Genomic DNA, 14,152 nt, shown 5'->3' on the forward strand with positions numbered 1-14,152 from the left:
TTTTTGTTTCCTTTTTAAGAGTGAGATTTAATTTTGCTACCTTGTACATGCTCAGATTCTGATTAGGCGGGGTTGTGCTGCGAGATGGCAGCCTTCAATGGAAGTAGGTTTGTTTATTCAGGGCAAAAATGTTGAGAACTTTCTTCAGTTTTGTCAGCCAGTGTTTAAACATATCCTATAAACTTTTTTTTTTTTTTTTAAATTTTTAAATTATCCATAAACTTATCCTATACTACATACAAAAATACTGGACATTTCCACTGCAAAAACACAGTCTACCTTTCACAGTGGTCTGCCTTGTTTTGGTTGTCTCCAGGGTCTGGGCACCTGAAGCATCGATGTATATGTTTTAATAATATGCATTTTTCTGATCTACATGAACTATATTTTCAGTGTGGTCAAAGATGATTTCACTCCATATAGTCCTGGCATCTAAAAGGCTGGACTAACATGGCATCCGTAGAAATTCCGGTGGCTACCAGGATATGTGTGTTGCTGTCTCTGTCTCCTGGCTGCTCGGATAGATGTCTTCATGGTCTTGCTATACTCCAAATGCTGCCTTAAGTAAGCAGCTTCTTTTGAAGTCCATCAGATGTAGCCTGCTGTAGTTTCCCTGTCTGTTTCCCAAAGAAGTCTGTCTCTGCTGCAGCACATCTCTGCGGCCTCCTTGTGCTGCTGCTATCAACAGCCCCTGCCTACTCAAAGGACAGAAATGTGTCCAAGTCCTCTTGCTGTACCCCAAGCCTGAGCTCAATCCAGAAGGCTCTGCAAGAGGTGGTGGTCAGCCGGAGCTTGCAGAAGCAGACGGAGGGCTGCAACTCGTGCTGCACTGTTGACAGTTGAGGCATGGCTATCCAGACTTCTCTCACCAGTTCCTGGAACCAGGTTGCAGTTTCCTCCATATCCTGGAGAGTTTGTAGGAGGCTGAGCATCTCCTCTTTCCCCAGGTGGTCCTCAGGGTGGTGGAGGAAGGACATCATTGTCTCACACCAGCTGCTCCCTTGTGCATATTCAGTTCAGCACTCTGGCTACTGCACTGTTGGTTTGTTCTGGAGAAAACATTTGGGAGCAATTCCCACTGCCTGCTGAGTGTTGTCTTCTCCACGTCCAGAGTGCTCGTCTGTGGGACAAGTGGGCGTCTCTCATTTCCCAAACATCAGCAGGCTTCTGAGCCGATCTTGCAGCTCCTCCAACTCCTGCAGCGCCTGTTCATGACTGTCTGGATCCTGCACCAGGTACTGGAGGAGGTTGAGCGGTTGGGACGCTCGGAATTGCTGCGGCAAGATAATCTCCGCAGGCACGTCCTCATTTCCTATGAAGAAATGATTGAGACGTTTCTCCTCCACACAGCAGCGCAGGTAGCGCAAGATGTCATCCATCCGCTGCAGGAAATACTTCCCATGCCAGCTTTCCAAAGGGATGGCAGTCAGGAGGTGCATGAGCACGGTCCTCAGTTGGTAGGTAGAAAAGGTCTGGCCCCCCAGGATGTAGGCACCCACTTGCATGTATTTGAGGTAGGAAGTGTTTCCCTGGTCATGGGCGGCAATATGCTGGAACAACTTTGCCTCTGCCACTGCACAACTCTGTGGCCAGGTTGTGCTGGGGGTATCAGCAGCCTCTGTCTCCTGGCTGCTCAGAAAGATGTCCGTATGGTCTTGCTGTACACCAAACACGATCTCAACGACGAAGGCTGTTTTGTGGATATCTGTCAGATGAAGCCTGCAGGAGCGCCTGGACAGCACCACATTCATGCTGCATGTTGCTGACTCAGGCATGCATTTCCAGGCGCATGTGATCAGCATCTGGAACCAGCGGACAGTCTTCTCCACGTCTAGGTAGGAGTCAGTGCAGAAGTCATACAGTGGGCTGGGGTGCTGATCTCCCAGCTCTTCCTTGGAGGTGTGGAGGAAGCACCGCATACCCATCTCCTGCTCCCTCCCGCACGTGCATTTCAGATCTACACGGATACGGGAGTTCCTTGCTGGCAGCTCCCCTGTGGCGCCCAGATCAAGGCAGAAAACATGCCCACGTGGGGCCGACAGGGGCACAAGCAGACAGAAGATGGGTTCGCTCTCAAGGGGACACCAGCCTTCATAGGCACTGCCCACCCCGATGGGGCTCTCTGGCACTGGACAGAAAGTATCTGATACAAGATACCGGCATAAATTGATGAGGCGACCAAACAGGAGGAGTATCTGCTCACAGTTATCTCGATGAATTTGGTTTGGCCAGAGCACATCAGCAAAGAGAAGATTATTCATCTCCTCTTCCACTTTCTTCTCCTCTTCCACTTCCTCCTGTTGCACCTCCGGCTCCTGCTGCTCCTCCACAGTGCTGGAACTCTCCTCATCACCTCTGTCTTCAACTCTCTGGAACTTTTTATAGATCTTCCATGTGAACCAGAGAAGAAGGAAGAGAATGCAAAGAACACCGCAAACCTTCCAGTAAGGCAACACTGCGAAGAGCAAGGCTTGAATATCCACCCTGCTCTTCTTCATGTTCCTCTCTTCTAATTCTATGAGCTTGATCATCTGCTCTCGCAGAAACACCTCCCGCTGACGAATGTGTTCAAGCGTTTCTGCATCCAACTCATCGCCAACAATAGCTACTCTCTGCGCCAACAAGGCGAAGAAAAACGCCAAAGCCATGATCTGGAAGAGAGGAGAGAGGGGAGGTCAGTGGGGCTGGGTGGGAGCTCGCGCACGGCTGGGGGAGTGGGTCCGGGAGCCGCAGCGTGTGGGCTCAGGTAGGAGCGGGGCTGAGGGAGCTGGGAGGCAGCGGGGGCTGAGGCCGGCGCTGTTGCTGACTGCCCCGAGAGCTGCTCACAGGCTGCCCTGAGCGCTCGCTGCCGGCACTGCAGGCTCCCGAAGCCCTCGCGGGCCGCTGTTTGCGCCCGGCCCAGCACAGCCTTCCCCCTGCTGCTGCACTCACCGCTGGCCCAGGCCAAAGTGGAGCAGCGCTGCCTGCTGATGGCCTCGATGCCAGCCCCGCATTGTGACGCACTGTGACGTCACAGACGCCCTGCATTGTGACGTACTGTGACGTCACAGACGCCCCAGCCCCACCCTTCGGCCCCCCTCAGCTGCCCTGGGCCTCCATGGCCGCAGCATCGGCCCTGCTCTGAGGCACGTGGCCAGACTGAGCTCCCAGGGTCTCCCTTTACAAAGCAGACTGGAATCCCCTGGAGCGACCTCAAAAAGAAAGTTGGGTGACCCGGCCTGTGGATGCTCTGCTCCTAGTGTGTCATCCCCAATTAAATTCCAATAGTCTGATCCCTGCAAACTCGTTTGGTGTTGAGAGTTGTTTGGGAGAACAGGGAGGACATGATGGCTTCAAGGACGTTATGGCCTTGTGAGAAGGCTTGGTGAGTGAGACGGGGAGTATTACCTGGATTTCTGCAGGAATAGTTGGAAATACTGGTGATAGGTGGATGGTTGGACTGGATGATCCTGAGGTCTGTTCCAGCCTTGTTGATTCTGTGACTGTCTTGCCCCAGTTTATAGGAGGGAGGCAAGGTTCTTTAACATATGTATACCCGGCGTGAGATTAAGAAACAACGATTCAGATGTTGGTCCGACCAGTTTATTATAAATCTTAATTAGGGAGATGGGGAAGGAGAGAACGGACATTATTATAGGGTGATGGGGAAGGGAAGGCAGGCGATAGTAAAGATAGGAAATAGAAGCAAGGAGTCTTTGCAGGAAGCAGGAGGGAGATAGTCACCACCATGGGTCCAGCAAGGTTTGTCATTGATCTTCATTAGTGGTGGGTCATCAGGCGTTGTTGTTCCACTGATGATGACGGTGACCACAATGACGAATGAATTTCCAGTGGTAGCACCAACTTATTTATAAGTCCAAAGTGGTTGAGTCAGCTTTCTTTTTGGAGTGACAGCTCAAATCCAAAATAGTTGAGTCAGCTCTCCTTGGGGTAGAAAATTCTGGCTTAGGGATCTCAGCAAAACTCCTTTGTTCCCATCTTCTGGGCCTTGCCAGCAGATAAGAGGGAGCAGGGATGCCCATCTGCATCCTGTTTTTCACAGGACACGATGGCATCATTCCCCAATTTTCCCATACCAAGCTGGAGCTATTTAGTCCCAGGCCAGATCTTCCACCCGTAAACACTCCTGTGCACTCTGTTCCGGAAGCAAACAGCTATGAAGGAAGGTGCTATCAGATGCCTACAGGGTGATGTTGATTGTCACACGGTAGCACCCATCACTTGCCTCCTCCATAAATCAGTGAGAGTCTTATCATGAGAAAACACCTCAGGAAGCAAGCTTTGAGCCAGAAAACAAAGAAGGGTTCTCACAGTGACTCTAAAGCTGTCTTACCACAGCACTGTGAGCTGGCTCTGGGGACATCTCCTTGAGCAGACACTCAGGGACAGAGCATTTCTCCCATTTTTGTCGAGGCCGAGGCTTGCAGAGCAAAAGAACCCTCACGGAGAGGCGGGCTGGTCCCTGCCCAGCTGTTAATAGGAGTCTCTGCTTCAGGCGTCCATGCAGCGGCCTCTTCAATTGCATGGGCTGTGGATCCCTGAGGTGAGGTTTTCCTTCGGAGAGACCTTCCACCTGCTCGTTGGGCAGCATCTTCTCCATGTCCAGCATGCTCAGCTCTGTGGCAGGTGGGGTGTTAGTCATTCTGTAGGCACCTCCTTGAACAGGGACGCAGAGCTGCAGATGTTTCTGATGGAATCTGTTGTGCCACGCATGCCTGGCTGTTTTGTGAAGAAGAGCGTTCCTGTGGCAGTGCATCTCTGCGGCCTCCGATAATGCCAGCCCCTGCCTACTCAAAGCTCAGGAACATGTCCTTGTCCTGTATCCCAAGCATGAGCTCAATCCAGATGACTCTGCCGTTGGTGGTGGTCAGCTTGATCTTGCAGAATCGGTAGGAGGACAGCATCTCGGCCTGCGCTATGGAGAACAGTGGCATCTCCGGCCAGGCTTCTAACACCAGTTTCTGGAACCAGGCTGCAGTTTTCTCCATATCCAGGTAGGAGTCGCAGCATAGGGTTTGTAGGAGGCTGGGCATCTGCTCTTTCCACAGCTTGTCCCGAGGGTGGTGGACGAAGCACAGCATGTCCCCTATCACCCGCTCCCTTATGCAAGTGCACTTGAGCTCCACGCGGAGGCAGGAATTCCTCACCCCCACCCTCGCCTTGGGGCCGTGCTCCAAGTGGAAGACATGTCCCGGGGGTGCCTTCAGGGGCACGAGCATGCGGTAGACAACATGGTTCCCTTCGGGTCTGGTGTTTTCAAAGCCAACGCCCACCCCAACAGCTGGCCGCAGCTGTGGCATGAAGTAACTCTGGGGAAGTATCTGACAGACGGTCAGAAGCTCATCCACCAGATCCTCCACCACCTTGCACATGTGTCTCCTGGTCTTCAGCGGCCAAATGGAGAACTCATAGTAAAACCTGCTCACGTAGGTAACGTCATCGGAGCCTTCGTGGTACACTGGCTCCCACATCTCCCCGTCAGAGTTTCTCTGCATCTCAGTTTCACGTTGGATCTCCTTTTCCTCTTGAGTCTCTATACACTGGATGAAGTCGACGAGCAGGAAAAGCAGCAGTACAGCCAAGGCCCAAATTTCCCAAGGCTGCCGTGCAAAGAAGTGCCAGAGTTGCACATCCATCCTGCTCCGCTCGATCTCCTCCAGCATCTTGGTCATCTGCTCTCGCAGAAACACCTCACGCTGACGCATGCGTTCAAGTGTTTCCGCATCCAGCACATCACCAACAAAAGCTACTCTCTGCGCCAACAAGGCGAAGAAAAACGCCAAAGCCATGATCTGGAAGAGAGGAGAGAGGGGAGGTCAGTGGGGCTGGGTAGGAGCTCGCGAAGGGCTGGGGGAGCTGGTCCAGGAGCCGCAGCGTGTGGGCTCAGGTAGGAGCGGGGCTGAGGGAGCTGGGAGGCAGTGGGGGCTGAGGCCGCTGTTTGCGCCCGGCCCAGCACAGCCTTCCCCCTGCTGCTGCACTCACCGCTGGCCCAGGCCAAAGTGGAGCAGCGCTGCCTGCTGATGGCCTTGATGCCAGCCCCGCAGTGTGATGCACTGTGATGTCACAGACGCCCCAGCCCCACCCTTCGGCCCCCCTCAGCTGCCCTGGGCCTCCATGGCCGCGGCATCGGCCCTGCTCTGAGGCACGTGTCCGAACTGGATTTCCTTTGTTTCCCTTGGGTTTTACTGCGGAGAAAGCGGTTGGCTTCATATATTCTAAGGGTCGATGACAGATTAAACCTTGTTCTTAACCTGATTTTTTTGATTGCATTTGGTTCAATTTCTTCAATTTTTGTTTATGTAATATTCTTTTTATTATTTTCTGCAGATGTAGCTCTTCTAAGCCTGTTGAGGTCCATTTTAAATCTCAGTCTTTGTCCGCTCTTGACTTCTTGACTCAAGAGAGGGATCTCTGAGACGAGTGTGTTTCAGCCTATCTGCATTGTGGTAAATAAAGTGGGCCTGTCCATCTTGAGCCTTGTCTATGTTTTTCCTTCTCTGAGGTCCCGAAGGAGTGTCTGTTCTGTGACAATGTGGGAAAATGTATGTTGGGCAAAATGGCACCTTCAGGTTACGACAGCCAAAAAGGCTGGTGACTTAATGCTGCTGCAGTAACTGATAATCTTCCTTTGTCAAGGTTTGGGATCACCAATGTCATCCAAATATAAAAAGCTCCCAGACAACACCTCCCAGGTGAAACAGTAATGGTGTCTTTACAAGAAGAGTGAACTGTGGATCTAACACAGATGCAGGTACTCACATGAGCCCAAGGCTTTGTCACTCAGGTGTTTGCTGATGAGAACTTGTTAGGCACAGGCTTAGAATGATTAAAAAAAATCATTTCAAGGTGGAAAAGACCTTTAAAGGCCATCTGGTTCAATTCCTTTGCATTGAACAGGAACACCCATAGCTTGAGCAGGAGGTGTGAGAAACATGCTCCAAATCAAAAATTTCTAATCAGGCAGAGATCTCTGTGAAGAGCACTTTATTCATTATTGCAGTAATGGGTGCACAATCCCTACTGACAAGGGAGAAGTTGTGCAACTAGTCAGTGAAATCCGCAGCTTAATATACCCTGGGTCTAACGCAGGAAGAACCTCTCCTGGCACTCATTGGTTGAGTGTCTCAGGCTCACAGTCTTCTGACACTGTTGCTACCTTACATTTCCATACAGTGTCTGTTACCAGTCCATTGTCTTTAGGAATGTTGGGTACTTTTTATGGCAACAGGAAGAAAATATTCTCAAAAATTAGCAAACTCATTCTGTCCTTTACCAGAATCTCCCTTAGCCTATATAATTACCTTACCTAGCGCCTTTGCCAAATCTACCCAGGTCAGAATGCCCCAGTCTCAACTTTAGTCTGTTCAGGATCTTTCTTTGTGAAAGGCAACTTATCCTAGACTACATACAAAAATACTGGACATTTCCACTGCAAAAACACAGTCTACCTTTCACAGTGGTCTGCCTTGTTTTGGTTGTCTCCAGGGTCTGGGCACCTGCCACCTTTCTGGGCAACTTGTGCCGGTGCTTCATTTCCATTATTGTAAGGAAACACTGTTTCTCATATCCAGTCTAAATCTTCTCTCTCTTACTTTGAAACCATTTGCTTTGTCCTACCACAGCAGACCATCCAGAAGAGTCTGTCCCCTTCTTTCTTACAGCCTTCTAGTAGATACTGAAAGGCTGCTCTCAGCTCTCCATGGAGTTGTCTCCTTTCCAGGCTGCACAGCTCCAGCTCTCCCAGTCTGTCCTTGAAGGAAGCTGTTCCATTCCTTGGATCATTTTTGTGGTCCTCCTCTGGATGCACTCCAACAGGTCCACATTTCTCCTGTACTGAGGACTCCCCACCTGGACGCACTATCCAGATGAGGTCTCACCAGCCCAGAGCAGAGGGGCAGGATCCCCTCTCTGACCTGCTGACAACTGCTTTAGATGCAGCCCATGATACAACTGGCTTCCTAGGCTATGAGGACATATTGCTGGCTTGTGTCCAGCTTGCCATCCACCAGTGTCCCAAAGCTGATGCATTAGTTTCACCAAAAGAAGGGCACATATACCACTAGTTCTGTTTGTTTTTTAATTTTTATTAATTTTTTTGAAAATTTTTAATAATTTTTATGTTTTTTTTAAATTAAATTTTTTGAAACATATACATGGATGAAATATCTATGTATACTATTAAAACATATACATGGATGAAATATCTATGTATGTTATTAAAACATATACATCGATGAAGCATCGATGTATATGTTTTAATAATATGCATTTTTCTGATCTACATGAACTATATTTTCAGTGTGGTCAAAGATGATTTCACTCCATATAGTCCTGGCATCTAAAAGGCTGGACTAACATGGCATCCGTAGAAATTCCGGTGGCTACCAGGATATGGGTGTTGCTGTCTCTGTCTCCTGGCTGCTTGGATAGATGTCTTCATGGTCTTGCTATACTCCAAATGCTGCCTTAAGTAAGCAGCTTCTTTTGAAGTCCATCAGATGTAGCCTGCTGTAGTGTCTGTTTCCCAAAGAAGTTTGTCTCTGCTGCAGCACATCTCTGCGGCCTCCTTGTGCTGCTGCTATCAACAGCGCCTGCCTACTCAAAGGACAGAAATGTGTCCAAGTCCTCTTGCTGTACCCTGAGCCTGAGCTCAATCCAGAGGGCTCTGCAAGAGGTGGTTGTCAGCCGGAGCTTGCAGAAGCAGACGGAGGGCTGCAACTCGTACTGCACTGTTAGCAGTTGAGGCATGGCTATCCAGACTTCTCTCACCAGTTCCTGGAACCAGGTTGCAGTTTTCTCCATATCCTGGAGAGTTTGTAGGAGGCTGAGCATCTCCTCTTTCCCCAGGTGGTCCTCAGGGTGGTGGAGGAAGGACATCATTGTCTCACACCAGCTGCTCCCTTGTGCATATTCAGTTCAGCACTCTGGCTACTGCACTGTTGGTTTGTTCTGGAGAAAACATTTGGGAGCAATTCCCACTGCCTGCTGAGTGTTGTCTTCTCCACGTCCAGAGTGCTCGTCTGTGGGACAAGTGGGCGTCTCTCATTTCCCAAACATCAGCAGGCTTCTGAGCCGATCTTGCAGCTCCTCCAACTCCTGCAGCGCCTGTTCATGACTGTCTGGATCCTGCACCAGGTACTGGAGGAGGTTGAGCGGTTGGGACGCTCGGAATTGCTGCGGCAAGATAATCTCCGCAGGCACGTCCTCATTTCCTATGAAGAAATGATTGAGACGTTTCTCCTCCACACAGCAGCGCAGGTAGCGCAAGATGTCATCCATCCGCTGCAGGAAATACTTCCCATGCCAGCTTTCCAAAGGGATGGCAGTCAGGAGGTGCATGAGCACGGTCCTCAGTTGGTAGGTAGAAAAGGTCTGGCCCCCCAGGATGTAGGCACCCACTTGCATGTATTTGAGGTAGGAAGTGTTTCCCTGGTCATGGGCGGCAATATGCTGGAACAACTTTGCCTCTGCCACTGCACAACTCTGTGGCCAGGTTGTGCTGGGGGTATCAGCAGCCTCTGTCTCCTGGCTGCTCAGAAAGATGTCCGTATGGTCTTGCTGTACACCAAACACGATCTCAACGACGAAGGCTGTTTTGTGGATATCTGTCAGATGAAGCCTGCAGGAGCGCCTGGACAGCACCACATTCATGCTGCATGTTGCTGACTCAGGCATGCATTTCCAGGCGCATGTGATCAGCATCTGGAACCAGCGGACAGTCTTCTCCACGTCTAGGTAGGAGTCAGTGCAGAAGTCATACAGTGGGCTGGGGTGCTGATCTCCCAGCTCTTCCTTGGAGGTGTGGAGGAAGCACCGCATACCCATCTCCTGCTCCCTCCCGCACGTGCATTTCAGATCTACACGGATACGGGAGTTCCTTGCTGGCAGCTCCCCTGTGGCGCCCAGATCCAGGCAGAAAACATGCCCACGTGGGGCCGACAGGGGCACAAGCAGGCAGAAGATGGGTTCATTCTCAAGGGGACACCAGCCTTCATAGGCACTGCCCACCCCGATGGGGCTCTCTGGCACTGGACAGAAAGCATCTGATACAAGATACCGGCATAAATTGATGAGGCGACCAAACAGGAGGAGTATCTGCTCACAGTTATCTCGATGAATTTGGTTTGGCCAGAGCACATCAGCAAAGAGAAGATTATTCATCTCCTCTTCCACTTTCTTCTCCTCTTCCACTTCCTCCTGTTGCACCTCCGGCTCCTGCTGCTCCTCCACAGTGCTGGAACTCTCCTCATCACCTCTGTCTTCAACTCTCTGGAACTTTTTATAGATCTTCCATGTGAACCAGAGAAGAAGGAAGAGAATGCAAAGAACACGGCAAACCTTCCAGTAAGGCAACACTGCGAAGAGCAAGGCTTGAATATCCACCCTGCTCTTCTTCATGTTCCTCTCTTCTAATTCTATGAGCTTGGTCATCTGCTCTCGCAGAAACACCTCACGCTGACGCATGCGTTCAAGCGTTTCTGCATCCAACTCATCGCCAACAATAGCTACTCTCTGCGCCAACAAGGCGAAGAAAAACGCCAAAGCCATGATCTGGAAGAGAGGAGAGAGGGGAGGTCAGTGGGGCTGGGTGGGAGCTCGCGAAGGGCTGGGGGAGTGGGTCCGGGAGCCGCAGCGTGTGGACTCAGGTAGGAGCGGGGCCGAGGGAGCTGGGAGGCAGCGGGGGCTGAGGCCGGCGCTGTTGCTGACTGCCCCGAGAGCTGCTCACAGGCTGCCCTGAGCGCTCGCTGCCGGCACTGCAGGCTCCCGAAGCCCTCGCGGGCCGCTGTTTGCGCCCGGCCCAGCACAGCCTTCCCCCTGCTGCTGCACTCACCGCTGGCCCAGGCCAAAGTGGAGCAGCGCTGCCTGCTGATGGCCTCGATGCCAGCCCCGCATTGTGACGCACTGTGACGTCACAGACGCCCTGCATTGTGACGTACTGTGACGTCACAGACGCCCCAGCCCCACCCTTCGGCCCCCCTCAGCTGCCCTGGGCCTCCATGGCCGCAGCATCGGCCCTGCTCTGAGGCACGTGGCCAGACTGAGCTCCCAGGGTCTCCCTTTACAAAGCAGACTGGAATCCCCTGGAGCGACCTCAAAAAGAAAGTTGGGTGACCCGGCCTGTGGATGCTCTGCTCCTAGTGTGTCATCCCCAATTAAATTCCAATAGTCTGATCCCTGCAAACTCGTTTGGTGTTGAGAGTTGTTTGGGAGAACAGGGAGGACATGATGGCTTCAAGGACGTTATGGCCTTGTGAGAAGGCTTGGTGAGTGAGACGGGGAGTATTACCTGGATTTCTGCAGGAATAGTTGGAAATACTGGTGATAGGTGGATGGTTGGACTGGATGATCCTGAGGTCTGTTCCAGCCTTGTTGATTCTGTGACTGTCTTGCCCCAGTTTATAGGAGGGAGGCAAGGTTCTTTAACATATGTATACCCGGCGTGAGATTAAGAAACAACGATTCAGATGTTGGTCCGACCAGTTTATTATAAATCTTAATTAGGGAGATGGGGAAGGAGAGAACGGACATTATTATAGGGTGATGGGGAAGGGAAGGCAGGCGATAGTAAAGATAGGAAATAGAAGCAAGGAGTCTTTGCAGGAAGCAGGAGGGAGATAGTCACCACCATGGGTCCAGCAAGGTTTGTCATTGATCTTCATTAGTGGTGGGTCATCAGGCGTTGTTGTTCCACTGATGATGACGGTGACCACAATGACGAATGAATTTCCAGTGGTAGCACCAACTTATTTATAAGTCCAAAGTGGTTGAGTCAGCTTTCTTTTTGGAGTGACAGCTCAAATCCAAAATAGTTGAGTCAGCTCTCCTTGGGGTAGAAAATTCTGGCTTAGGGATCTCAGCAAAACTCCTTTGTTCCCATCTTCTGGGCCTTGCCAGCAGATAAGAGGGAGCAGGGATGCCCATCTGCATCCTGTTTTTCACAGGACACGATGGCATCATTCCCCAATTTTCCCATACCAAGCTGGAGCTATTTAGTCCCAGGCCAGATCTTCCACCCGTAAACACTCCTGTGCACTCTGTTCCGGAAGCAAACAGCTATGAAGGAAGGTGCTATCAGATGCCTACAGGGTGATGTTGATTGTCACACGGTAGCACCCATCACTTGCCTCCTCCATAAATCAGTGAGAGTCTTATCATGAGAAAACACCTCAGGAAGCAAGCTTTGAGCCAGAAAACAAAGAAGGGTTCTCACAGTGACTCTAAAGCTGTCTTACCACAGCACTGTGAGCTGGCTCTGGGGACATCTCCTTGAGCAGACACTCAGGGACAGAGCATTTCTCCCATTTTTGTCGAGGCCGAGGCTTGCAGAGCAAAAGAACCCTCACGGAGAGGCGGGCTGGTCCCTGCCCAGCTGTTAATAGGAGTCTCTGCTTCAGGCGTCCATGCAGCGGCCTCTTCAATTGCATGGGCTGTGGATCCCTGAGGTGAGGTTTTCCTTCGGAGAGACCTTCCACCTGCTCGTTGGGCAGCATCTTCTCCATGTCCAGCATGCTCAGCTCTGTAGCAGGTGGCAGGTGGGGTGTTAGTCATTCTGTAGGCACCTCCTTGAACAGGGACGCAGAGCTGCAGATGTTTCTGATGGAATCTGTTGTGCCACGCATGCCTGGCTGTTTTGTGAAGAAGAGCGTTCCTGTGGCAGTGCATCTCTGCGGCCTCCTCATGCCACTGATAACGCCAGCCCCTGCCTACTCAAAGCTCAGGAACATGTCCTTGTCCTGTATCCCAAGCATGAGCTCAATCCAGATGACTCTGCCGTTGGTGGTGGTCAGCTTGATCTTGCAGAATCGGTAGGAGGACAGCATCTCGGCCTGCGCTATGGAGAACAGTGGCATCTCCGGCCAGGCTTCTAACACCAGTTTCTGGAACCAGGCTGCAGTTTTCTCCATATCCAGGTAGGAGTCGCAGCATAGGGTTTGTAGGAGGCTGGGCATCTGCTCTTTCCACAGCTTGTCCCGAGGGTGGTGGACGAAGCACAGCATGTCCCCTATCACCCGCTCCCTTATGCAAGTGCACTTGAGCTCCACGCGGAGGCAGGAATTCCTCACCCCCACCCTCGCCTTGGGGCCGTGCTCCAAGTGGAAGACATGTCCCGGGGGTGCCTTCAGGGGCACGAGCATGCGGTAGACAACATGGTTCCCTTCGGGTCTGGTGTTTTCAAAGCCAACGCCCACCCCAACAGCTGGCCGCAGCTGTGGCATGAAGTAACTCTGGGGAAGTATCTGACAGACGGTCAGAAGCTCATCCACCAGATCCTCCACCACCTTGCACATGTGTCTCCTGGTCTTCAGCGGCCAAATGGAGAACTCATAGTAAAACCTGCTCACGTAGGTAACGTCATCGGAGCCTTCGTGGTACACTGGCTCCCACATCTCCCCGTCAGAGTTTCTCTGCATCTCAGTTTCACGTTGGATCTCCTTTTCCTCTTGAGTCTCTATACACTGGATGAAGTCGACGAGCAGGAAAAGCAGCAGTACAGCCAAGGCCCAAATTTCCCAAGGCTGCCGTGCAAAGAAGTGCCAGAGTTGCACATCCATCCTGCTCCGCTCGATCTCCTCCAGCATCTTGGTCATCTGCTCTCGCAGAAACACCTCACGCTGACGCATGCGTTCAAGTGTTTCCGCATCCAGCACATCACCAACAAAAGCTACTCTCTGCGCCAACAAGGCGAAGAAAAACGCCAAAGCCATGATCTGGAAGAGAGGAGAGAGGGGAGGTCAGTGGGGCTGGGTAGGAGCTCGCGAAGGGCTGGGGGAGCTGGTCCAGGAGCCGCAGCGTGTGGGCTCAGGTAGGAGCGGGGCTGAGGGAGCTGGGAGGCAGTGGGGGCTGAGGCCGCTGTTTGCGCCCGGCCCAGCACAGCCTTCCCCCTGCTGCTGCACTCACCGCTGGCCCAGGCCAAAGTGGAGCAGCGCTGCCTGCTGATGGCCTTGATGCCAGCCCCGCAGTGTGATGCACTGTGATGTCACAGACGCCCCAGCCCCACCCTTCGGCCCCCCTCAGCTGCCCTGGGCCTCCATGGCCGCGGCATCGGCCCTGCTCTGAGGCACGTGTCCGAACTGGATTTCCTTTGTTTCCCTTGGGTTTTACTGCGGAGAAAGCGGTTGGCTTCATATATTCTAAGGGTCGATGACAGATT

General features: G+C 52.0%; 2 protein-coding genes across 2 annotated transcripts; both read right to left on the reverse strand.

The window, feature by feature from the left end:
- Window positions 1–1,142: 1,142 nt before the first annotated feature.
- Window positions 1,143–2,648, reverse strand: LOC140253367 (inositol 1,4,5-trisphosphate receptor-interacting protein-like 1). The gene has a single exon (XM_072338885.1). The coding sequence runs from the start codon at window positions 2,646–2,648 to the stop codon at window positions 1,143–1,145; it is 1,506 nt and encodes a 501-aa protein (XP_072194986.1).
- A 6,394-nt stretch (window positions 2,649–9,042) lies between these two features.
- Window positions 9,043–10,548, reverse strand: LOC140253282 (inositol 1,4,5-trisphosphate receptor-interacting protein-like 1). Its single transcript, XM_072338795.1, has one exon. The coding sequence runs from the start codon at window positions 10,546–10,548 to the stop codon at window positions 9,043–9,045; it is 1,506 nt and encodes a 501-aa protein (XP_072194896.1).
- Between the last annotated feature and the right edge of the window lie 3,604 nt (window positions 10,549–14,152).

Source organism: Excalfactoria chinensis, chromosome 5 (assembly GCF_039878825.1).
Source record: "Excalfactoria chinensis isolate bCotChi1 chromosome 5, bCotChi1.hap2, whole genome shotgun sequence".
In the NCBI taxonomy this organism is placed as follows: Eukaryota; Metazoa; Chordata; class Aves; order Galliformes; family Phasianidae; genus Excalfactoria; species Excalfactoria chinensis.